Source organism: Sus scrofa, chromosome X (assembly GCF_054392235.1).
Source record: "Sus scrofa isolate SSC_HxYL_T2T_F1_AM1 chromosome X, Sscrofa_HxYL_maternal_Yorkshire_Landrace_v2.0, whole genome shotgun sequence".
Classification (NCBI taxonomy): Eukaryota; Metazoa; Chordata; class Mammalia; order Artiodactyla; family Suidae; genus Sus; species Sus scrofa.
In genome coordinates this window covers 18,270,811-18,297,557 of record NC_139401.1, presented here as the reverse complement: position 1 = coordinate 18,297,557, position 26,747 = coordinate 18,270,811, and the positions used below count along the sequence as shown (strand labels likewise).

The window sequence follows — 26,747 nt, the reverse complement described above, 5'->3', positions numbered from 1 at the left end:
CACAATTGCTAAATTGTATGGTAGTCGTTTGTTTAGTTTTATAAGAAACTGGCTATTTCCAGGAGTTCCTGTTGTGGCGCAGTGGTTAACGAATCCGACTAGGAACCATGAGGTTGCGGGTTCGGTCCCTGCCCTTGCTCAGTGGGTTAACGATCCGGCGTTGCCGTGAGCTGTGGTATAGGTTGCAGACGCAGCTCGGATCCTGCGTTGCTGTGGCTGTGGCGTAGGCTGGTGGCTACAGCTCCGATTCGACCCCTAGCCTGGGAACCTCCATATGCCGCGGGAGCGGCCCAAGAAATAGCAACAACAACAAAGACAAAAAGACCAAAAAAAAAAAAAAAAAAGAAACTGGCTATTTCCAGAATGACCGTCTGATTTTATGTTCCCACCAGCAGTGAATAAGTGATTCAATTTCTCTGCATCCTCGCCAGCACTTGGTGTTCTCACCTTTTTAAAATTTTATCCATTCTGGTGTATAGTACACCCACAACTTCATTGTGGGTTTAATATGCATTTGCCTTTGGTTAATGATGTACAGTGCCATTACATGTACTAATTTTCCATCTGTATGTTCTTCTCTCTGAAATATCTCTTCTGGCTTATATATGTATATACATTTTTACTGCTGAGTTTTGGGAGTTGTTTAGATATTTGTAGATACTAGTCTCTTGTTGAATATGTAGTTTGCAAACGTTTTCTTCCTATCTGTAGCTTTCCTTTTCATCCTCTCTTTAAGTTTTTTGTTTTGTTTTGCAGAGAGAAAGTTTTTAATTTTCATGAGGTTCAATTTATCCGCTTTTCTGTTTATGGATTCTACTTTTGTTATCAGGTCTATGAGCTCTTTGTTTAGTTCTTTTTTTTTTTTTTTTTTTTGTCTTTTGTCTTTTTAGGGTTGCACCTGTGGCATTCGGAGGTTCCCAGGCTAAGGGTCCGATAGGAGCTGTAGCTGCCGGCCTACACCACAGCCACAGCAATGCCAGATCTAGATCTTGAGCCATGTCTGCAACCTACACCATAGCTCACAGCAATGCCGGATCATTAACCCACTGAGCGAGGCCAGGAATTGAACCTGGGTCCTCATGGATGCTAGTCAGATTTGTTTCCACTGAGCCAAGACGGGAACTCCTCTTTGTTTAATTCTTAATCCTCGGTCTTATAGTTTACATTTTACATTCGAGTTAATTTTATGTAAGGTATGAGATGTAGGCTGAGGTTCTTTTTTTTGCCAATGGCTATCCAATTACTGCAGTACCATCTTTCCTCCATTGAATTGCTTTTGTACCTTAATCAAAAAGCAATTAGGCACATTTGTGTAGGTCTATTTCTGAGTTCTCTGTTGCATTCTACTGATCTGTGTTTCTATGTCTCTGCCAAACCACAATCTTGGGATTATTGTTGTTATACATTGTCTTGCCATCAGGTAAAATGATTTCTCCTACTTTCTTTCTTTTTTTTTTGTCTTTTTGCCATTTCTTGGGCTGCTCCCGCGGCATATGGAGGTTCCCAGGCTAGGGGTCTAATCAGAGCTGTAGCCATCAGCCTACTCCAGAGCCACAGCAACGTGGGATCTGAGCCGCGTGTGCAACCTACACCACAGCTCACGGCAACACTGGATCCTTTAACCCACTGAGCAAGGGCAGGGACCGAACCTGCAACCTCATGGTTCCCAGTCGGATTCGTTAACCACTGCCACCACGGGAACTCCAAGATCATTTAAGTATTCTAGGTCCTGTGCCTTTCCATCCTAATTTTAGAATAAGCTTGCGTATGTTTCCAAACAACAAATTGCTGGGATTTTGATGGGAATCATGTTAAGCCCACAGATCAGTTGGGAAGAACTGACATCTTTAGTATATTGACTCTTCTCATCCATGAGCATAGTATGTATGTATGTGTTTATTAAGGTCTTTGATTTTTAAATTATCATTTTGTAATTTTCATGACATAGATCCTATACCATTAAAAAATAAGTTTTTGGGAGTTGCCCTGTGGCACAGTGGGTTAAGGATCCAGTGGTGTCACTGCAGCAGCTTGAGTCGCTGCTGTGGTGGGGGTTTGATCCCTGGCCTAGGATCTTATGCATGCTGTGGGTGTGGCTAAAAAATAAAATAAGTGTTTGCTTAAGTATTTTATTTACTTTGGAGATGTAAATGGTATGTGTTTTTAATTTTGGTTACACATGTTCATTGTTAGTACAGTTGACCTTTGAATGACAAGGCTTTGAACTGCATGGGTCCACTTAACATGTGGGTTTTTTTCAGTAACTACTATAGTACTACACCATCTGAGACTGGTTGAATCTGCAAATGTGGAACTGCAGATACATCCACCATCTATAAAGTTATATGCGAATTTTTGACTGTGTGGCGAATCAGTGCCCCTAAACCTCACATTGTTCAAGAGTCAACTGTATGTAGAAATAAACTTAATTTTGATCTTGTATCTATGACCATGCTGAACTCATTCGTTTTAATAATTAATAATTAGTTTTATGGGATTTTCTACATAGCCATCCTTCTTGTATTATGCCATCTGCGAATAGGGGTCATTATATTTCTTCCTGTCCAATCTGTATGCCTTTTACTCCTTTTTATTATATTATTGCAGTGGGTAGAACTTCCAGTGTTATGATTAATAAGAATGGTGAGAAGGGACCTCCTTGCCTTGTTTCTATTCTTAGGAAGAAAGCATTCAGTCTTTTACCATTTAATATGATGATGTTAACTATTGGTTTTGATAGATGATCTTTTTTTTTTCTTTTTTTCTTTTTAGGGCCGCACCTGCGGCATATGGACGTTCCCAGGCTAGTGGTACAATCGGAGCTGTAGCCGCCGGCCTACACCACAGCCACAGCAACGCAGGATCCGAGCTGCATCTGTGACCTTCACCACAGCTCACAGCAACGCCAGATCCTTAACCCACTGAGCGAGGCCAGGGATGGAAACTGCAACCTCATGGTTCCTAGTCTGGTTCGTTTCCACTGCGCCATGTCGGGAACTCCTGATAGATGATCTGTATTAAGTTGAGATGGTTTTCCTCTTCTCCTAACTTTCTGAGAGTTTGTATCATGAATGGGTATTAGGTTTTGGCACATGCTTTTTCTATGTACATGGTCACATGTTTTTTTTTTTTTCTTTAGCCTGTTGATATGACAGATTATATTGATAGGTTTTCCAGTGTTGAACCAGCCTTGCATGCCTGGATTAAATCCCACTTGGTCATATTGTATAATCTTTGAATACATTATTAATTTGGTTTGCAAATATTAAGAATTTTTATGTCCAAGTTCATGAAAGATATTTGTATTTTTCTTTCTTTTTTTGTGCTGTCCCTGTCTGGTTTTGGTATCAGGGCATACTAGCCTCATAAAATGCATATGAGTTTCCTTCTCTTCTTTTATGGAGGAATAAATGAGAAATCAGCGTTAATTCTTTTCTGCAGTGAAATTATTTGGGCTTGTTGGTTCCTTTTCGGGAGCTTTTCAGTTGCAAATATAATTTCATTGATGATCATAGGACTATTTGGATTATTTCTGTCTTCTTGGTTGAGTTTTAGTATTTGTAATTTTGGAAGAATAGTTCCATTTCTTCTAAACTATCAAATTTATGAATGTAAAGTGAATTGTTGTGTTCCCTATTATCCTTTTAATGGCTACTAGATATATTATGATATCCCATGTCAGTCATGATATTGACTATTTGCATCATCTCTTTTTATTTTTGTAAGTCTTTCTAGAGGCTTAGCTTTATTGATCTTTTTGAGGTACCAGACTTTTGCGTCACTGATTTCCAATTTTTTTCATATTTTCAGGTTCATTTATTTCTACTTTTTCGTTATTTCATTCTTTTTGCTCATCTTGTGTTTCTTTTAGTCTTCTCTTAATTTTTGATGTAGGAACTTAGATTATAGATTTGAGACCTTTTATCTTTTCTAATGTCAGCCTTTAGTGCTATAATTTTCACTTTCTGTACTGCTTCAGTTACACCCCATATATTTTGATGTGTTGTATTTTAATTAAGTCCTGTGTATTTTATTATTTCCTTGGAAATTTTCTCTTTGATACATGTATTAATTAGAAATGTGCTGTTTAATTTCTAAGTATTTAAAAGATCTTCCTTCTATTATTATTAATGTGTGATTTGATTCCATTATGGTCAGAAAATTTACTCTATATTATTTCTTTTAAATTTGTTGAGATTTTTTTTTTCTCTTGCTCGAATGTGGTCTGTCTTGGTGAATGATGCTCAGGCATTTGACAGAAATGTGTATTCTGCTTTTATTTGGTGGAATGTTCCGTAATGAGAATCCTTTTGGTTAATTGTGTTGTTCAGGTCGTCTGTATCTTTGCTGATTTTTGGTCTGGTTGTTTCATCAGTTGCTGAGAGGTGGGCATTGAGGTCCTTAAGTATAATTGTAGATTTGATTATTTCTCCTTGCAGCTCTTTCAGTTTTTGCTTCATGTATTTTGAGACTCCGTGGTTTGGTATGTTGAGGATCACTATATCTTTCTGCAGGTTGATCCTTTCATCTTTATTTGTCTTTGGCAACTTTCTTTGCTCTGAAGTCTACTTTATCTGGTATCAATATAGCTACACTTCTAAAATTAAATTAAATTAAAATTATTTTATTTTATTTTATTTTTATGGCCACACTCACGGCATATGGAAGTTCCTGGGCCAGGGATTGAATCTGAGCTGCAGCTGTGACCTATGCTGCAGCTGTAGCAATGCCGGATCATTTAATGCCTTGCTCTGGGCAAGTGATTGAACCCATATCTCAGCAGTGACCTGAGCTGCTGCAGTCAGATTCTTAACCGCTGTGGCACAGCAGAAACTCCAGCTACACTTTTTTTTTTTTTTGGATTAACATTTGCATGGTATATTTTTTTCTGTCCTTTTAATTTCAGTCTTATGTCCTTGAATTTATAGATTTTCTTATATACAGTAGATAGTTGGGTCTTTTTTTTTTTTTTTTTTTTTTTTTTGGTATTTTTAGGACCCCACCTGCAGCATATGGAAGTTCCCAGGCTAGGGGTCTAATGAGAGCTCAAGCTGCTGGTCCATGCCACAGCCCCAGCAACGTGGGATCCTAGCCTGTCTTTGACTTACACCACAGCTCATGGTAAAGCCGGATCCTTAACCCACTGAGCAAGGCCAGGGATCGAACCTGCATCTTCATGGATACTAGTCAGGTTCATTAACCGCTGAGCCACTGCAGGAACTCCTGGGCCTTGTTTTTTATCCACAATTGCTGTCATTTAATTGATATGGTTAGGTCATTTACATTTAAAGTAATTATTGATATCATAGGGCATAAGTTTGCCATTTTATTATTTTTTCTTTGTTTCCTCTGTTTTTCTTTCTTTACCTTCCTGTGGGTTACCCGAACATTTTCTATTATTCCATCTTGATTTTTTTGTTTTTAAGTGTATTGCTTTGTATAGTTTTCCTAGTGGTCACTCTGGGTGTTATTTTACATGTATGTGACTTGTCACAGTTTACTGGTATCAACATTTTATCACTTAGAATGAAGTGTTGAAACTGTAATTCTATTTAAATTCCTTTGCCTTCCTCACTTTTAACTATTATTGCCTTCGTTTCAGATAGTATTTTCATTTTTGTTTCAGTCATTACATATGAATTACATAACTTATGATAGTATTATATTTACCCACATTTCTGCTCTTTCTGTTCTTTTATTCCTTTTTATTGTTGAATAACATTCTGTGATATCAAATATACCAGAGTTTGTTTAACCATACGCCTGTTAAAGGATGTTTGTGTTGTTTATAGTTTTTGGCTATTATGAACAAAGCTGCTAAGAACACTTATGTGCCAATTTTTGTGTCATCGTGAGCTTTTATTTCTCATGATCTCTAAATGCCCAAGAATGAAACTACTGTGTCATGTGGTAATTGCAGGTTTAGTTTTATAAGAAGCTTCCAAAATGTTTTCTAATTTGGCTGTTCCATTTTACATTTCCTTCAGCAATGTATGAAAGATTGAGTTTCTCTGCATGCACTTTTCTGTCCTTTTTACTGTTCTTCCTTTCTTTTTTCTTTCTTTCTTTCTTTATTTTTTGTCCTTTGTCTTTTTAGGGCTGTTCCCTCGGCATATGGAGGTTCACAGGCTAGGGGTCAAATTGGAGCTGTTGCCGCCAGCCTACACCACAGCTCATGGCAACGCCGGATCCTTAACCCACTGAGCGAGGCCAGGGATCAAACCCGCAACCTCGGGGTTCCTAGTCGGATTCATTTCCACTGCGCCATGACAGGAACTCCCTTCCTTTATTTATTCTTTCTTTTCTTTTTTGGCTTTTTTTTTAGGGCCGCACCTGTGGCATATGGAAGTTCCCAGGCTAGGGGTCAAGTCACAGCTGTAGCTGTCAGCTTACGCCACATCCATAGCAGCATAGGATCTGAGCTGTGTCTGTGGCCTACACCACAGTTCACGGGAACACCAGATCCTTAACCCACTGAGTGAGACCAGGGATTGAACCTACATCCTCATGGATATTATTCGGGTTTGTAACTGGCTGAGTCACAATGGGAACTCCCTCTTTCTTCCTTTCTGAAGCTCCAAGACTCCTATCGTTATAACCTTTATGTTTGAAGATCTCCTTTAGCCATTCTTTAAAAGTAGATCTGCTAGTGACAAACACTTTTAGTTTTCTTTTGGCTGAGAATATGTTTATTTTCCCCTTCATACCTGAAGGATAGCTTACTGGATATAGAATTTTCAGTTGGGAGTTCTTTTATTTCAGCACTTTTACCTATAGAAATATTGGTGAAAGCAGAAAACTGTGTGGAAAATGACCCTGAAACAATGAACGACTCAAAGGTATTGGAAAATGTCAATAGCCAAGACTCTTCCTCATCATCCTTCTGCATCCCTTCCAACTTTGGTGAGTATAAAATGACACATATTACAAGTAGCACAACTTAACCTATATTCTTCAGCGTGCTTGATACAACCTTTTTGTTTCCTATTTCGAAGGTCGGTTTTAGATGATATTAGTGAAAAAGGATAACATTTATTGACTGTGTATTATGTGCAAGGCACTGTGAAAATCGACTGACATGCCTCTTCTCTATTAATATCCATAATAACTTCATGATATAGGTACTTTTATTATCTCCATTCCTGAAGTCATAGAGCTGGTGAGTGGCCGTTCCAGAACTCTAACCCAGTTCTCTCTGACTTTAAAGTTTGTGTTTCTTGGAGTTCCCTTGTGGTCTAGCAGGTTAAGGATCTGGCATTGTCACTGTTGTGTCTTGGGTCACTGCTGTAGCTTGGGTTCCATCCCTGGTCCCCCTCCAAAAAAATCCTCATCTTTCTTTCTTCTTTCTTCCCTTCCTCCCTTTCTTTCTTTCTTTCTTTCTTTCTTTCTTTCTTTCCTTCTGCCTTGCTTGTGTCATGTGGAAGTTCCCAGTCCAGTGATTGAATCTGAGCCACAGCACTGACAATGCCATATCCTTAACCACTGAGCCACTAGGGAACTCCTCATGTTTCTTAATAGTCTCCTGTGTTGCCCGCCAAGCCACAGTGGCAGAGATGAGAGGACCCTGGATTCTGTAGCCTCTGAGGTCAAGCATTCCTAGTATTTTATAGTTTTGTGACTCTACTTCTAAGGAGCTAATTTCTTAATAATATCCTAGGATAGGGCTCTGCAGATGTTCTTTGTAAAGGGCTAGATAGTAACTCTTTTAGACTTTGTGGGCCATCTGGTGTCTGTCACACCTCCTCACTCTGCTGCTATAGCATGAAAGAAACCACAGATAGAGGTAAATGAATCAGTGTGGCTGCGTGCCAATACACCTTTATTTATAAAAACTGGTGGTGGGATTGGCCTGTGGCCTGTGTTTTGTTGACCCTGGTCCTTTTCCTGTAAATTATTTTGGTACCCAGACTAGAAGAAACTTCAAAAACTGTGCTCTTTGTATTAAATGGTCAATGTGATAAGCTGTTGTTAGAAGTATAAATTGGTGAAAAATTTCTCAAGAGTAGTTTGTGTAAAAAATCCATAAAAGTATTTATGGCTCAGTAATCTCATTTCTATCCAAAGATATAATAGAAAAGATTTGTATTAAAATTTTGATACAAGAATTGTTTTTTATAGAATCATGAAAAATTGGAAACAGCCAACCAAGTAACCATAGGGAATTAGTTAAATGACTCCTGGTATACCACAGTATGTGAGGCATTAAGCATATTGGTTAAAAGCATGGGTTACTGAGTCAGTCTGTGTTCAAATTCTGGCTCTACATTTTACTAAGTGACCTTCAGCTACTTCTCTGACCTAAATGTTAGTTTATTCATCTGTGAAGTGACAAAAATTATAGTACCTACTTCATAGGATTGTGAAGATTGGAGTTCCCTAGTGGCTTAGCAGGTTAAGATCTGGCATGGTCACTGCTGTGGCTTGGGTTACTGTTATGGGGTGAGTTTGATGCTTGGCCTGGGCATGACCAGAAGAAAATTAGTGAGGATCAAATAGGATAATTCATTTGAAGCTTAATACAATGCCTGGACCATAAATGCCACATAAATGTCACCTGTCAAGAAAATCATAATGACAGGGATGCAGACTTAAAAAAAAACAAAGAAAATGGAGAAGTGAAAAATATAATGATAACTGAAGAAGCAGGATTCAGACTATATATAAAGTATGGTTTTAGTTTCGTGTTTTAAAAAAAGACATAGAAAAAAGGATAGGTAGCATTAGCAGAAGATTAAGAGTTTGGGGCACTCAGCACATAAACACACAGACTTAGCTTTGAAAACTGGATATATAACTAGCAGTGTGATCTTGTTCAAATAACTTACCTTCTCTGGGCCTCAATTTCTTCATCTGCTAAGTGGGAATAAGTTGTTAGAATGATGAAACTCAGCTTAGATATAAAATATTTAACACAGTGCCTGATATATAGTAGATACTCTATAAATGCTAACTACTTTTAAATTTTCTTAATTATATCCACCCATACTTTCTAAATTGTCTTCAGGTAACATATACTGACTTAGTAATAGAGCTCTGAGTGTACTTTCGTTTTACTTTAATTTTTTTTGGCCACACCTGTGGCATGCAAAAGTTCCTGGGCCAGGGGTTGAACTCTCACCACAGCAGTGAACTTGAGCCACTACAGTGACAATGCTGGATTCCCAACCCACTGTGCCACAAGAGAGCTCTTGAGTGTGGTTTTCGAATGTAAAAGGAAGCAATGAGATTTCAGAGCAACGTGTTTCCTTATGTACCGGTGACCTAAGAATTAAATTTATTCAAGACAATGAACCTATTCAAGTACAGCAAATTCAAGACTAGCAAAGATGAAAAATGCTAACAGTTATGCAGATGGCAACAAGGAGACTCATTTAAGGAAGAGCTAAGTATCGAAAAAATTCCCCCAAGTAGGAATTTGTAAATTAAAAATCAATGTTTAATTTTCTTTAAAAAAAAAAAATAGTTTAGGAGTTCCCGTGGTGGCTCAGTGGTTAACGAATCCGACTAGGAACCATGAGGTTGCGGGTTCGGTCCCTGCCCTTGCTCAGTGGGTTAACGATCTGACGTTGCTGTGAGCTGTGGTGTAGGTCGCAGACGCGGCTCAGATCCCGTGTTGCTGTGGCTCTGGCGTAGGCCAGTGGCTGCAGCTCTGATTCAACCCCTAGTCTGGGAACCTCCATATGCCGCTGGAGCGGCCCAAGAAAAATGGCAAAAAGACAAGAACAAACAAACAACAAAAAAAATAGTTTAATTTTCTTGGGTACTTTCAAGGTAGCCTTGCAGGAAAAAACCAATGTTTTAATTTTTCCCTGTATTTTTAAAGGATATCTTGGTGATCCCAAAAGAAATGTCAGGATGCTTGATATTCATTTGATGACCACACAAAAGAAGGCCACACCTAAGCATGCAGCTTGCTACTTGATTAGTATTTTGTTCTCCAAGGAAATGCTGATGTCCAGCTCTGTAGGTGTCACGTCTCAAGGCCGCCAACCTCTGGATCCAAACAAAATGGCTGCCATAAGGGGTATGTAAAGTCACTATGGAATCCTTGTTTTATCATCGTTTGGTCATCTGATGAATGTTATTGATAGTTGAAGAAATAACCATGAAGTCTGTGTAAATCTTAAAACTGTTCTTTTTCTTTTTAACCTAACTCGGATTTTACAATTTAGTAGTATGTAATGGGTAACAACTTCTAAAGACTAAAACGTGTCCATAGACTGGTGAAGTAAGATAAACTTTATTAATTATAGTTGCTTATGTTTATACTAAGTCGATTCTTCAAGTGTTGAAGTGGTACTTAAAAAATAAAGAAAAAGCACCCCCCCAAAAAAAAGTGGGGAAATAAAACACATTTCACTGCTAGTAACTCATAACACAGAAATAGAATCTTATGATTAATCCACTCTAGCCTCCTGCCTTCCTGTCTTCCAGAAATGTGTATGGAGGTGCTAGAGCTCCAGGCACTAAGGATACACAATGAATATGCAGTTCTGCCCGCAAGGAGTTCACAGACTAGAAAGGGACACACTGAGGGGAACAGATGAGTTCCAATCCAGAGTGGTAATGTTGTGGCAGCTCCAGGGGCAGAGGATGTGCTTGAGGACATTCGGAAGGCTTACGAAGGCTAAGGGATTTGAGCTAGGTAAAGACAATAGGAAGGCTATTCTAGGCAGAGGGAAGAGCTTGTGGGGAAGATAGGCATGTGACATGCACAGATAACTGGACCATGGTCTAATAATGTTTGCAGTAACACTATTTTCTATTTACAGGTTTCCTTCTATTTTGAGTTCTAATTTCTCCACAGGGTTATGAAAAGGCAGGCCTTAGCACCCTGAAATAGTGCACTTTCTGTTACACACTTTTTTTTTTTTTTAAAGCACTAAAACCTCATTATTGGCTCCCTAGGTCAGTGTTTTAGGGAAGTACACATTATGAGAAATGAGATATTCAGCTAAGCATCCTCTTTGGGTGGAATTTCTAAACCCTTAGAGTTAGAGAAAAGAATGACAATTAAAAATAGATAATTTCAGTATTTTAAATAAAAAAATTCCTTGTCAGTTTCTTTGTTAATTTTCCCCCTAATTTTTGCGAATTCTTTCCGCTGTTTGCAGAACATCTGGCAGCAATTTTTCCCAACCATGATTTGCGTGAATGTGGAAAAGACTGGCAAGCCTGTATTTCTGATATCAATTCTCTGATCGGCCATTTATGTTCTGAAGCCAAAAGAACACCCGTAAGTTATTTTTTATCTAAATATGGCCACTAAGTATTAGTGCATACGCTGGGCAGTTCCAGAACTGATAGCATGACATACAGGATCTTCAATCCGTGTGCTCAAAATCTTGGTTATTTAACTTAGGAGCAGAGTATGTTCACTCAAAAGCATATGCATGTTTATTTCACTCTTTGACATTTGTGCCCCATAAAAGTATCCTAAATATAAAATAAATCACAGATAGTACTGTAACTAGTACATTTGAAGCCAATGGCTGTACTAGAAAAAAATTTCAGCTACAAAGATATTTGGCAAATCTTTTTCAGTATCCCACAGAGTAACACAGAAGAAAACAGACTGTGGTGCTACTTAGCTGTTCTAGTGGCAGTTATGGATGGCACAGGAGAAAAGGAAAGTAATTCTTTACTTGACTTCAGTGATGACAGAAACTGGTGAAGATAATGCATGCCATGAAGTTAAGTTATCCCAGATATTTTATACTCTTTTCCATAATACTTTATTCCCATCTATGGTAAATGGGAATCTGGCTTCTCACTCACCTGTTCTGCCTTCAGAGTGAATTTGAGGTTTTTTTGGTTGGTTTGTTTTATATTTTAGACACGGATAGCTCAGTAGGGACAAGTGTCATATCTATTGCCTTCTCCTATTGAAGCATTTAACTTGATGACAATTCCTAATTTCCACCCACCTCTCTAAAGCCCCCATTTTATTCTCACCATGTCTAGTCACTCCTGTATCTCTAGAGTAAGTTTATGGAAACCATTTGCCAAGAATATTTGTAGCTGAGCTTATGTTTTCCTGGTGAACGGCTTGATTTCAGTGATAGCTCAAGCACCATCTGTATGAAACCAAATCTGCTTATTTTTCACATTCCCTTTTATATCCTACAAAAATTATACCCTAAACATTTGAATGTAAAATTGTGATACTGCCTGGAAAATGGTAATTTGCATATTTGCTTAGGCGTCAGAAGAGAGGCAGCATCTGCCAAGTGCATGCTGTGTACTTGATTGGGAGAGGGATAGGTCCTCACCACTCAAAGAGGGTCCTGGACCTGCAGCAGCAGCAGCAGCAGCAGCAGCAGCAGCAGCAGCAGCACCACTGGAAGCTCGTGAGGAACGCAGTCTTGAGTTTTACACCAGACTCACTTTTAGCCAGACTCCTAGTTGATTTGTGCGCTCATCGAAGTTTGATAAGCCCCAATCTAGAGCAGTGGTTGTTAGTTCTAGGTATATATATTAGAAACGTGAGACGCTTTTATTTATTTATATTTATTTATTTAGTCTTTTGTCTTTTTAGGGCTGCACCGCGGCATATGGATATTCCCAGGCTAGGGGTCGAATCGGAGCTGTAGCTGCCGGCCTACACCACAGCCACAGCAACACGGGATCCGAGTTGTGTCTGTGACCTATGCCACAGCTCATGGCAACGCCAGATCCTTAATCCACTGAGTGAGGCCCAGGATCGAACCCTTGTCCTCATGGATACTAGTCAGGTTCGTTAACCACTGAGCCATGATGGGAACTCTGTGAGACCGTTTTAAAAAAAGTTCTTAATGCCTGAGCTCTCCCACTGCCTCCACCAGAGATTCTGGTTGAATTTGCTGAGTGGGATTGCTAAAGTAATTCAAATCTTCAAATGTGCAGGCAGATATGAAGAAAGAGAAAACAAAAACATGCATAAAACCCCCAAAAGTTGTTATCTTTGAGAAACTCATTTGTTCGTTTATTTATAAGATGTTTATTAAGCACTTACTTTGTGCCAGAAATTATTCAGTTCATTAGTTAGCTACCCAGTCCCAGGTCCCCCAAGAAGCAGTGAGTCATGGCAGCTGGAGGAAGAATCCCCCATATACTTGGATCATGCCACACAGTTTTTGTGGTCTTCAGCCCACCTTATTAGAAACAATTGCTTCCCCACCAACCTGGGGATAATGGAGCATGTCTGTATTTCCCCACTATGGGACTTTGTTTATAGATACAATCTTGTATTTCGGCAGAAAACTGTTCACAACAATAAAGAGCCTCCCAATCGTGGTGCACCAAAGTGTGCAGATTCACATGATAAAAGGGATGGTGATGGTGGTTCCCAGTTACCTCGGCGAGCAGCCTTCTCAGAAACAGGAGAAAATGAGAATTCTCAGCAGAACAGCAGTGTTCTTCCTGAAGAAATTAAGGAACTTTCCACTGATAATTCAACAGTCTCTTATGAAACACTGGGTAAGTTGTAAAATAGGTTCTCTTGGGAGTTACCTGGTGGCATAGTGGTTAAGGACTCGGGATTGTCACTGCTGTGGCTCAGATACGATCCCTGGCCCAGGAACTTCCACATGTGCAAGTGCGGCCAAAAATAAATAAATAAATAAAGTTCCTTTGATGATAAATGTTGAATCTGGGGGATGTATTTGTGGGGCTCATACTACTTGATTTTTATGCATGTTTGAAAATTTTCATAAGAAATCTAAATAACTTAATCTCTTATATTAGTGAATTAATGAAATACAGATACCTAGTTCTGAGACTGATAGTTTTTAACATTAAGTTAAAATCTGTTATTTTTCCCTTTGGAAAGCAGTTCTTGGCCGACCCCTTTGACTAGTGTGAACTCGGATTAGTCACCTTTTCTGCAGGTAAAAGAGAAGGAGCTATAGCTGGATCAGCCAGAAGCAATTCAGGGGTCTTGCTCTCTGTGTGCCAGGCACAATGCAGATGCTTCTAAAGAGAAAGTTTTTGCATGAATTAATGAATCCCATTGCTCAGAATATTGTACCCTCACTGCCTAGCTATCTGCCAGAGGCATACCCTGTTCCATTAGTGTCAAGTGACATTGGGTTCCATAGGTGACTGTGCCATCTGCCACTCATACTTCCCAGTGTCTTTCCTCAGGATGCTAGGGTTTACTGGCACCCAAGGTAGCAAAACTATTTTCTGTCTCTCCCTTGCCACCACGTCAACCCTAAGTAGAATATTATCTGTGAACCTGTTCAAACGAAATTATTTAAGTGATGTATTTTTATAGTACATTTTTTCCATTACAAAAGTCATATAACTATGGTATTTGCTCAGATTGTACACCATAGAAACAGACTCTGGTCAAATGAAACCACATCAACAAAAATCACTGGATGAATAGCTCCTAGATTAAAAGAAGTGGAGTTCCTGTCGTGGTGCAGCGGAAATGAATCTGACTAGGAACCATGAGGTTTTGGGTTTGATCCCTGCCCTTGCTCAGTGGGTTAAGGATCTGGCGTTGCCACGAGCTGTGGTGTAGGTTGCAGACGTGGCTTGGATCCCGCGTTGCTGTGACTGTGGTGTAGACAGGCGGCTGCAGCTCCCTCTTAGATTCCTAGCCTGGGAACCTCCATATGCCTTGGGTGCGGCCCTAAAAGGACAAAAAATAAAAAATAAAAATAAAAATAAAATAAATAAAAGAAGCAAAGAACAGCCCCAAGCAGCCCCAAGGAGCCCCAAGCAGGAGTCAGAGCAGCCCCAAGACAGTGGCATCCGAGGTCCATTGAAGAATTTCAGGCTCTGTGTTTGTAGCTGCCATGATTTCCAGGTTCTAGTTTTCTCTTGTTATTATTCAGATTCCCAGGAGAAAGAATCTGATTTAGGGATCTTGGGTTACAGGTCTCTGACCCTGATTTAGCTAGAATCAGGGGACGGGGCAACTAAGCAATTTGTAGGCAAGTAGCCACCACAAATTGGGTGTAGTCTATTATATCATTTTATTGAAAAACTGGAAAATATTTAGGAGGGAAGAAAAGTTTCCACAATCAAGATAACTTAAAAGCTATTAGGAACATTTAAATTTTCTTCTTCTTCTTCTTTTTTTTTTTTTTTGGTCTTTTTAGGGCCAAACCTGCGGCATATGGAGGTTCCCAGGCCACGGGTTGAATTGGAGCTACAGCTGCTGGCCTATACCCCAGCCACAGCGATGCCAGATCCAAGCCACATCTGTGACCTACACTAGAGCTAACGGCAACGCTGGATCCTTAACCCACTGAACAAGCCCAGGGATCAAACCTGTGTCCTCATGGATGCTAGTCAGATTCGTTTCCACTGAGCCAGGACAGGAACTCCCAGTTTTTTCTCTTATGAACCTTTTAAAGAATTACGGCCTCCATATAAATTACCTTCCTTTTAACATGATATGTTTATGTTTTTCCTCAAAAATCTCCAGTCTTGGGACGTCTCCATTGTGACGTAGCGGAAACGAATCTGACTAGTATCCATGAGGTTGCGGGTTTGATCCCTGACCCCACTCAGTGGGTCGGGGATCCGGCATTGCCATGAACTGTGATGTAGGTCGCAGATGTGGCTTGGACCCGCATTGCTGTGGCTGTGGTGTAGGCCGGCAGCTGCAGCTCCGGTTCAGCACCTAGCCAGGGAACCTCCATGTGTTGCAAGCGTGGCCCTAAAAAGCAAAAAAAAAAAAAAAAAGGAGATCTCCAATCTTTATAGTCATTGCATTCAATATTTAATGTTTATAACATTCCATTGAATAAGTATAGTGCAATTTATTTAACTACTTCCCTCTTTTTGTTAATGTTATTTTGTTTTTTTAAAGTTTTTGGTTTTTGTTTGGGGATTTTTCAGGGATTATTAGTCATGCTGCCAATAAAAGAATCTTCATTTGTATAGCTTTGAACATTTTTGGATTCTTTTCTTAAATTAGGATCTCAGATTTTGAATTACCAGGTTAAAGAGTATTAACCTCTTTCTGACTCGATAAGTATTGCTTGATTAAAGATGTTAAGTCTTTGGGCCCACTGAGTGAATTTTTAAACTAATTTAATCTCTCTTGTTAAATCTGGAAGGCTCAACAGTTTATACTGTTACCCATTAAATGACAGATGTTCCAAGATGAAAAATATTTTTATTAACTTGTAAGAATCGTATTTGTATTATATATTTTCTTTAACAAGCAATTCTTTGTTATGTATACATTGTAATGTTTTTTAAGTATGATTAATTTGAATCACTGTGAACTGAAGAGAGATGGTGGGGCTTAGGATCTAGAACTGAAAGATAAAAATAGGCTTAAAATTTATTTTTCAGTTCAGGTAAGTTATATAAAATATGATATTTTAAAATGAGTTTGAGGAGTTCCCAATGTGGCTCAGTGGTTAATGAACCTGACTAGTATCCTCGAGGATGTTGGTTCTATCCCTGGCCTTGCTCAGTGTGTTAAAGATCCCGCATTGTTGTGGCTGTGGTATAGGTCGGCGGCTACAGCTCCGACTGGACTCCTAGCCTGGGAACCTCCATATGCCAAAAAAAAAAAAAAGAGTTTGATTTTTAAATGATGAGTTTAATACCAAAGAGAAAGCCTACATTTAAAAAAGCGTAAATATTTTACTAAGAATCATGGTGCTTAATTTTGAATAAGCCTTTTTTATAAGTAGCAAAACAGTTCATTAAACTACTTATAATTTGTTACCAAATGTAATGCTAAAATTGATTGTATCCTAAAAGGTAGCAGAATACTGAATTGTCCTCTTGAACAATCAGAGCACATGTAATCACAGCAGCTGTGATTCCTGTCAAATTTCTCAAGCCGTCTCATGATACACTAAAAACTTAAAAGCTTGAATTGTTTTCACCTCTAAAATTCTTGAGCCTAAAAATTCAGAAACCTCAACTTTTCTGTTACAGCCTTCTAAAAAACTTGACCTCACTTGCCACAAAAATTGACGTCTTTCTCTTTTGCTTCTAGAATATTTTGGAAATCCATGGAGAAATATATGGATGCCAAAATCGGTCCTGAACACAGCAAAAAAGAAGTCTCGCCCAGAGCTGTCAGCCAGATATCTTATTCAAAACCTGTTCACAGAGGAAGTCCTAATAAAAAGTAACATCTTCGGCAGTCTGGGGAGGGGCATGTGTGCCTGTAGCGCCAATAAGATTAACGCTCTCCGAGGTTTGTCACATGTCAAGTATGTGAGACTAAATAAAAGCAGTGTATGTTAGAGAAGGACAGAAAGAAAAAGTCATTCAGTTTGTATGTGTTCTGAGGAGCGAGGGAGCTCTTTTACTAATTCCTTCATTAGGGTATAATGGAGCAGGTTCATGAATGTGTTTCTTTTTGCATTTGGGTTCTCAGGGCTAATTGCTCTGTCTTGAGTGGCATTATTAGAACAGGAAAGGCATTATTGACTCTGGCTCCTCATATGGACTGTCAGATGTATGGAAACTCAAATGTCTTCCTTTATTGAAGATCAAGGTCGAAGCCGCTGGGCTTTGTCAGTTTGTAGAAAGTGTCAACAATAGCAGAGCAGATTAATTTGCTAGTTTTTTCTTGGGCATATAAGCGTAGTGTAGTCTTTATGACATCAATAGATGAGATAATAAAACTTCCAGAAGCAAGTCTGTGAAGTCTAAAATTTAGAACAAGCAACAAGCAGAATATATCTTACTTGTGTCGCTGGTACCCAGCAAAGATACAGTACTGAGCCCTGACCTGATCTCAGCTATTTCTTCTGATTCCTGCCTTCATATGATGTTTCTCATCCATCAAATTTGAAGAACACTTGTGTTTTAGATTAAACTAAAGAAATCTGGTTTATAGCACCTTTTGTAAGCATTTACTGTCATCTAATCCAGTTTTTTAAAATGATTTTTTATTTTTTCCATTATAGTTGGTTTAGTGTTCTGTCAGTTTCCTACTGTACACAAAGTGACCCATCACACATACATGTGTACATTCTTTTTTCTCACATTATCTTCCATCATGCTCCATCACAGGTGACTAGATATAGTTCCCAGGGCTATACAGCAAGATCTCATTGCTTATCCATTCCAAAGGCAACAGTTTGCATCTATTAACCCCAGACTCCCAGTCCATCCCACTCCCTTCCCCTCTCCCTTGGCAACCACAAGTCTGTTCTGCAAGTCCACGGGTTTCTTTTCTGTGGAAAGGTTTATTTGTGCCTTATATTAGATTTCAGATATAAGTGATATCATATGGTATTTATCTTTCTCTTTCTGACTTATTTCACTTAGTATGAGTCCCTAGTTCCATCCATGTTGCTGCAAATGACATTATTTTGTCCTTTTTTTATGGCTGAGTAGTATGCCATTGTATATGTATATACCCCATCTAGTTGTTTTCAAACTTTTTTTTATTGTGACTTACTATTGTGTGTGATTTTTAAAAAACAAAAGTTTCACAAATAATCTTTACTCTTTCTATAAGAATTAAATTCCAGTGTTTTCTCTCCTGTGGTAATGCTGGATCCTCATCCCGCTGCTCCACAAGGGAACTTCCAAAAAAAATTTTTTTAAGTGAAGGGGAAAAGGTGACTTTTATAGTTCTTTAATGTCTGGAATAAATTAGTTCCTTAAAAGTGGACTGAAGATATTACTCTATGTATTTCATTTTGTTTTACCCCTTAATGAATTATGTTACAAATCAAGAGTATATCTTTTTTTTAAATTAATTAATTTATTTTTTGTCTTTTTGCCATTTCTCGGGCCGCTCCCGTGGCATATGGAGATTCCCAGGCTAGGGGTCGAATCGGAGCTGTAGCCACCGGCCTACGCCAGAGCCACAGCAACGCGGGATCCGAGCCGCGTCTGCAACCTACACCACAGCTCACGGCAACGCCGGATCCTTCACCCACTGAGCAAGGGCAGGGACCGAACCCGCAACCTCATGGTTCCTAGTCGGATTCGTTAACCACTGCGCCACGACGGGAACTCCTAATTTATTTTTTGATAGGCAAGAAATAGATTTATTAAGATAGGCGCTGGTGAGAGATGCAAGCTGGCAGGCAAGGAGGCTCTACCCGTCCACTACATTTTTTTGTTTTTTATTTTTTTATTGTTATTCCCCAATACAATTTTTTCCTACTGTACAGCATGGTGACCCAGTTACACATGCATGTATCCATTCTTTTTTCTCACATTATCATGCTCCATCATAAGTGACTAGGCATAGTTCCCAGTGCTCCACAGCAGGATCTCATTGCTAATCCATTCCAAAGGTAATAGTTTGTATCTCTTAACCCCAAGCTCCCACTACATTGTAAAAGGGCTCTAGTTCATGAGAGAGTTTGTCTTCCACGTGACTCAGAATTTACCTCCTTGTGCGTAATGCACATTCGTCCTACCTGTCCCTTCCAGAGCGAAAGATGGTAGAGCCAATCACTTTTCACATGCTATGCCTTCAAGTATTTAATGATAGCTATTACTTTCTGCTCTATGCATCAGGAGATAATGGATATACTCTCTTCTCCCACTTTCAAGTTCAAAACCAAATGAGAGACAGCCACTAGTATCTGCCAGGTGGAGATAAATATATCAGCTTTATTTTTGAATCATACATGCCCAGTTCTTCCAGTGTTTCCCATTTAGAGATCCCTCTACATGGAAGCATGGGGACTGGAGAATAAGTGCTATTCCCAGTTTTTTTTTTTTTTTTTCCCACAACATCTTATACTTTTCCATTTAAATATCTCCATTTTGTTTGGTAATTCCTCATATAAATATTTTCCTAATTTTTCATGATCTCATTCAGTGACTAACTTCATATGTATTCAAATTCACCCAGAATATAATAGTACTATTACCTATTAGGCTAAAATGAATACAGTAGTATTACTACCTATTAGCCTGAAATGGCACTTGCCATTTTAAAATTTATGGTCGGAGTTCAGTGGTTAACGAATCCGACTAGGAACCATGAAGTTGCGGGTTCAATCCCTGGCCTTGCTCAGTGGGTGAAGGATCTGGCGTTCCCGTGACCTGTGGTGTAGGTTGCAGACGCGGCTCGGGTCCCGCGTTGCTGTGGCTCTGGCATTGGCCAGTGGCTACAGCTCCGATTCGACCCCTAGCCTGGGAACCTCCATATGCTGCGGGAGCGGCCCAAGAAAAGGCAAAAAGACAAAAAAAAAAAAAAAGTTAAAATTTATGATCAACTAAAACCTCTAAATCTTTTTTTTTGTATACACACATTTATCCAGTTCTTTTTATTTTTTAAACTTTAAAAAAATGATTCTTTAAGTTCTACAGTACTTATATTGTTAGTATTTAGGCTGCACCTATTTATACTGTTAGTATTTCCTTAATGTAAGTGTAGGATTTTATATTTATTCCTCCTGCATTTTATCCTGTTACTGCTAAGCAGCATTCCCCAAACTCTGTTTCTTAAGGACAGCTGAATGTTAGTAGGTGCTTCATGAATAAAGTGCTTTTTAGTCAGGTGGCCAGGAAAGATCTTGGTCTGGCACCCCAACGGCCTCAGTCCATAGATATGTTTCATTTGACTCTGGGGTTTTTTTGGCCATGACCATGGCATGCAGAAGTTCCCGGGCAAGGGCTCAAGCCCACGCCACAGTAGTAACCAGAGCTACAGCAGTGACAACACCAGAGTCTTAACCCACTGAGCCACCAGGGAACTCCTTGACTCTGTTTTAAAACATGTTTTGAATGCTTTTGGGCTTTCCAGCCTGCCCAGGTTTCCACAGTCTTGATCCTCTGTTGTCTTTATGTATTCATTTCCTTCATTAATGTGCCTCACTAATTTGTATTTGTTACCTTTGAATCAGCGGATCTCTTTACTGTGGGATTTTTCAGTGGAGGCTGACGTTGCAGTTAAGCATTTCTTGGTTGCACAGCTAGTATCTTTCCCGCCTCCCCTACCCCCACCCCAAGAAACTTCCTTTTTAAAAATTTATTTATTTATTTATTTATTTATATATATATTTTTTTCTACTTTACAGCGTGGTGACCCAGTTACACATACATGTATGCATTCTTTTTTCTCACGTTACGTGTTCCATCCTAAGTGACTAGACAGAGTTCCCAGTGCTACACAGCAGGATCCCATTGCTCCTCCATCCTGAAGGCAACATTCTGCATCTCTTTACCCCAAGCTCCCAGTCCCCTCCACTCCCTCCCCTTCCCCTTGGCAACAAATAGGTACCTGCAAAGCTTTCAACAGATTGCAACGAGGAACCTAAATTGGTTGGTGTTTCCCAAAGTGTATTTTCTGAAACTCTTCTTTTTCAGAAACTTCTTTTATGACTAGTGTTTCAGAAAATACACTTTTGGAAACACCAACCAATTTAGGTTCCTCATTGCAATCTATTGAAAGCTTTGCAGGTACCTATTTGTCTTTCAGTCTGTTAGTTATCTGTTCCAGTTTTGCCGTCACTGGGATATGTGACAGGCCTTCTATCCACAACTTCTGTTTTGTTACTACAAAAAGTACAGCAGGATAGAGCTTGATACTGAATCCAGTGACATACCACTAAAAGCTTCCTTCCAGGATCTACTAGCCCATTTGAAAGCTTTTCAACTTTGTCACATGTCTTGCTAAAAATTTAGAGGTAAACTGTGTTTATGGCATTGTCCTGATTTCCTAGCCTATTTATCCTATCAAAACAAATGATATTAATATAGCTAACTAATGCTGGCCTGTAGTGATTGCCAGATCCTTTTATAAGAGCTCAAAGGTACTTAGGAAATTACCTGAAAAAGTATGCAAGGGCAGTTCTTCTCTTCTAGGTGACATTTTTCTTCCCCACCTTTCTCTTTGTCCTCCTACTTTCTCTAAGAGTGCTCCTTGAGCCATGTTGCTCTGTCACCTTTTGTTAAAGAAGTTTCCATCTAACGCGAGATCCTAAGACTCATTCCTTTTGTCTGAGAGTAACCAAGCAGTACAAAGAATTTAGCAGTTTACAGCTACCTCCCTCTAAAAATATGAAAGACATTGCAGCCTCTAGCATGTTACAGAATTTTATTAGCATGTCTTTATTTGATGTAATGAATAACATGCTAGATGCATGGACAAATTGGATAAATTCGAGAATAAGAAAAGTTTATGTTGGGTACCAAAGAGAGCAGAGGGTTTCCATTCTGTTTAAGCAGCAAGATGATGGGGTATTGTGGTTTTCTTGTGTGATTTAAGAATGGTGCTATTTCATAGTATTATCCTTTCAGATGAAAAGATTTGTTCAGCTGATTTAATAATAGTTATAGTCGATGTGTTTTTTTAAGTTTTATTGAAGTATAGTTAATTGACAAGGCTGTGATAATTTCTGCTGTACAACAAAGTGACCCAGTCATACACAGACACATATCCGTTCTCTCTCAGGTTCCTTTCCCACATAGATTGTCACAGAATACTGGGTAGAGTTCTCTGTGCTATACGGCTGGTCCCCATTGGCCAATTGTTCCATATACCTCAGTGTGTATATGCTAATCCCACACCCCAGTCTATTACTCCCGCCCCCCCACCTGTCCCCTTTGGTAAGCTAAGTTTTTCAAAGTCTGTGAGTCTGTTTCTGTTCTGCAAATAAGTACATTTGTATCCTTTTTTAAAAAAATTAAAGTCTTTTTTCTTTTCCATTATGGTTTATTAAAGGATATTGACTATAGCTCCCTGTGCTCTACACTAGGACCTTGTTGTTTATCCATCCTGTGTATAATAGTTTGTAGCTACTAGTCCTTAATTAAATAAAGTCTTAAGGACCCTTTCACAGACACAGCAATAGTTCTGAGGTTGAATACTTTTTCTGAGGATTGATTTCTAAGTAACTGTTATATTTTGGGACTTTACCACCAGAGTTTCTCCAAGACATCTACCCGACTTGTGACCTATCAGAAACTGGATATGACTGGAAATTGTGTGTGACAGCTATCAATAGTTGTATTCGTAGTCTCAGATATGACTTCAAGAAGTCCACACCTAAATCACAGCCGCCTCCAGCAGCGACCCTTTCAACAGAATCAGAGCCAAGAGATACTGACCTAGCTGACTGAAGTACTCGAATGTCAGCCATCTGATTTTTTTTTTCTTTACCATTGCAGCATCTTGTTTCTCACGTTATTAATTCCAAAATGTTGTCGTGGCATCGTAGTTCTGAATTCACACCTAAGGAAATAGCCAACGTTCTTTTTTGCCCACAGGGGAGGCAGAATTGCATTAGGAAGATGTGTAACGTTTCTTCTCATGAATAAAGTTATAGGCAGTATTCCAGTAAGAAGCTCTGAAGAAGAAAATGGTAGTAAACTGCTAAAGATTGTTGTTATGTCTGTTTTAATGTAGAATAAGAATAGCACTTTAAGCTTTAACGATAGATGAAATCTGAGTGTTAGGTGTACAGATATAGGTAGTGAGGTAGAGAGCCACAGTTGGATAGGCAAACGATAGTGCCCAGCATGGGGACTCGAAAGCAGCAAACACTTGCTATTTGTCAAGTGAATTGGTGCTACAGAGCTTAGGTGAAGCTACACTGATTCAGAAGGGCAGTATGGTTTACATAAAACTGAAACACTTATGCCGGCTTTTTATTTTTGGCTGTGCCCATGCCATGTGGAAGTTTCCGTGCCAGAGATCGGACCCTCGTCACAGTAGTGACCACACTGGATCCTTAACCTCTAGGCCACCAGGGAACTCCTATGCTGGCTTCTTTAACACATCCGTCCATATAGGATTCATAGCAGTGACATCATATTGTTTGACATAAAGCTTTCCAAAGATGAGACCTATGTTCTTTTGATTTACTTCTGATAAGAAAAGAATTCTTTTAATTGCCTCCTGGTAATATTTTATCACAGAATTTTGCTAAGAGTCAACATAGAAAATCATACTAGGAGACTTTTGGTTCTATTGAAGTAATTTAAATTTAAGAATACATCATTATGAATTAAAGAATCTGACCAGATTTAGGCTTTTTTTGTTTGTTTGTTTCTGAAATGTCTAGGTAAAGTTTTTACTGTTTACTATGTTTTTATGATTAATTCTACTAATTGAAATGCATACGAGTTTAAATCGTGCAAAATTTAAGTGTAAAAATTTTTATCAGAAGTTCAACTAAAAATGATCTTAAAGGATATTGGCAGGATTCTTGGAGAATTTTTAAAAATTCCATTTTGCTCATAAATCGAATTTAATTCAATTTAATTAATTTTTTTTTTTTTTTGGTGGCACCTGCGGCATGTGAAAGTTCCCAGGCCAGGGACGGAATCTGAATCCACAGCTGCAACCTATGCCATAGCTGCAGCAATGGTCAAATCCTTTAACTTATTGTACTAGGCCGGAGATTGAACCTGTGCCTTCTCAACCACTGGGGCCGCTGCAGTGGGGTTCTTAAACCCACCGCACCACAGTGGGAACTCTGAATTTTATTTTTTTTTATACTCAGGGTGCAATGCAGTGCCCCTCTCTCCCCCACCCTACTGGCTTCCTAGCCCACCCCCACCAGCCTCCCTTGACTACTATTATATCTAAATTCTCACACTGAATGCCACCTCCTCCATGAAGCCTTCCTATTTATTTCCCTCATAGAATTTTTTTTTAATTGAAGTATAGTTGATTTACAATGTTGTGTTAGACTCTAGTACACAGCAAAGTGATTCAGTTATATCTGTCTATATATTCTTTTTCAGATTATTTTCCATTATAGGTTATAACAATATAGTGAATATAATTTCCTGTGCTATACAGTAGATCCTTGTCGTTTACTAGAATTTTATTTATTTTAAAAAACCTTTTTTATTATAGTTGATTTACATTGTTCAGTCAATTTCTGCTGTACAGCAAAGTGACACAGTCATCCATCTATACCCGCTCTCTTTACTAGGATTTAATTTTTAACTTGAGCACTTTATTGTGAAGTTACTGAATGTTTCGGGCATAGGAAATATTGTATAATTTCATTATTTGATCATTTGTGTTTAAGAAACATTGTCAGTTATAATGTCATCTTTTAGCTTTCAACCTATTGAATAGTCCTCACTTACATTCGTTTTACAGCATCCCTTGTTATTGTTCAAAGAGCAGATTTTTTCTTTGTGAGGGTTCCATCTTTAGTTACGGCCATTTGCTTGTGACCCATGGCTTTGTCTTAGATATTTGACATTAATTAACTTCTGTTTTTTAATAAGACAAAGTAGAAATTCAATAAGCAATAAGTAGGTCAAATAATATAATTTGTGTACAAGTTAACATCTTGTTATTTTTGTGACTTGTGAAACATGTGATCAATTGGTAGAATATGTGATCAATTGGTAGATGGTTATATGTGATCAGTTGGTAGAATAGATACATGTTTTCATACACCTTTTGAAAATTAAATTCAACTTTCAGTGTATTTTAGTGAAATATAGTTTCATAGAGATAAGAGATTTAATTTTTAAGACTGTTCTTCAAATAAATAATTTGCTATTAGTTGCCTTTAGTTTTAATAAAACCATGGTATTTCTACATATATCTTTATATGTTTAGGCTATGGCTACAATGGTCTTAAAAAGTAGATAATTCAAGCCAAAAAAATTCTTCCACATTTTTAACTGCATATTAATTCATCTAAGTTTTAGTCTTTGGCTTCACCATTCCGTTTCACAAATAATTTTAAGAACTACTAGCAATAGCGTTAATACAGAAAAGTGAAATTATATCCTAGGCAAGATTAAATTTCAAATTGTGTATGCAGACTTCGAATTTGATATGTATTTTGTGGTACCTGAAATGTTCCCCAGATTAGAAGCAAAATTACAAAAACAAAAACTTCCTATTTACAGAAGTTTTTCAAGACGTATGTGGTTAACTTCATTTTAATATGGTTTTTACTTATACAAGTTATTAGACCAGCCCTGTTCAATAAAACTTTCCATTATGTTGGTAATATTCTATAATTTTACATTGTCCAAATATGGTAGTAGCTAGCCACACATGGCCTTTGAGCACTTGAGATGTGGCTAATTAGATGGAGGAACTAAATTTTAAGTTGTATTTCATTTTAGCTAATTAAGATTAAAATTTAAATGGCTATATGTAGATAGTGGCAACTGTATTGGATAGCACAGTTTAGAATGCACTTTCTTTTATTTTTTTCTTTCTTTTTTTTTTTGGCCGCCCCGCAGCATATGGAGTTCCCGGGCCAGGGATCAGATCCCAGCTGTAGTTTTGACCTACTCTGCAGCTGCATCAACACCGCCAGATCCTTAACCAACTGTGCCAGGGCAGGGATCGAACCTGCATCCCAGAGCTCCAAAGACACCAGTGATCCCGTTGCGCCACAGCAGGAACTCCTTTTTAAAAAAAAGTCTGTAAAATTGTCCCCACAGTTTGAGTCATGATAATATACACATAACTTCTTTAAAATCACACTGAGCCAAATAAACTGATAAAGGTGTTTCAGATCTTATTTAAATTAGACCTTTTCTACAAAATTTCACAGGTTAATTCTGTTATTGTACTAATCCAATGAAAAACATTTTAAATGTCTGTTCATAAGATTGTTTTTGAGAAATTTATCTTGAATATATTGTTTTATTTTCCAAATAAATAAATACAATGAATAAACATTTTAAATATTCTTAATACTGATGCTTAGGTTGTTTTTTTTAATGTAATACGTTTATAGAACTTTTATTAATGTCATCTATACTGTTTTTTTACTTAATGATAACATTTTCCAGCGAGTCTTATAAATGTGATATAGTTAGGATGTTTGTTTTCTTGCTTGATAAGCAAAACAGAATAAAGTCAGTAACAA

The 26,747-nt window shown here is 38.3% G+C and overlaps 1 protein-coding gene across 2 annotated transcripts in view; it reads left to right on the top strand.

The window, feature by feature from the left end:
• The window catches only part of BEND2 (BEN domain containing 2), a 72,811-nt gene extending 46,064 nt beyond the window's left edge, over positions 1–26,747 (top strand). The window contains exons 12-17 of one of the 2 annotated variants that reach the window (XM_085008651.1): positions 6,763–6,903; positions 9,824–10,024; positions 11,115–11,236; positions 13,239–13,458; positions 16,958–17,161; positions 22,811–26,747. In XM_085008651.1, the coding sequence (XP_084864777.1) occupies positions 6,763–6,903; positions 9,824–10,024; positions 11,115–11,236; positions 13,239–13,458; positions 16,958–17,161; positions 22,811–23,007 (1,085 nt within the window). In that variant the 3' untranslated portion in view covers positions 23,008–26,747. The remainder of the gene's footprint in view (positions 1–6,762; positions 6,904–9,823; positions 10,025–11,114; positions 11,237–13,238; positions 13,459–16,957; positions 17,162–22,810) is intronic. The other variant, XM_085008652.1, reaches the window with a different exon arrangement.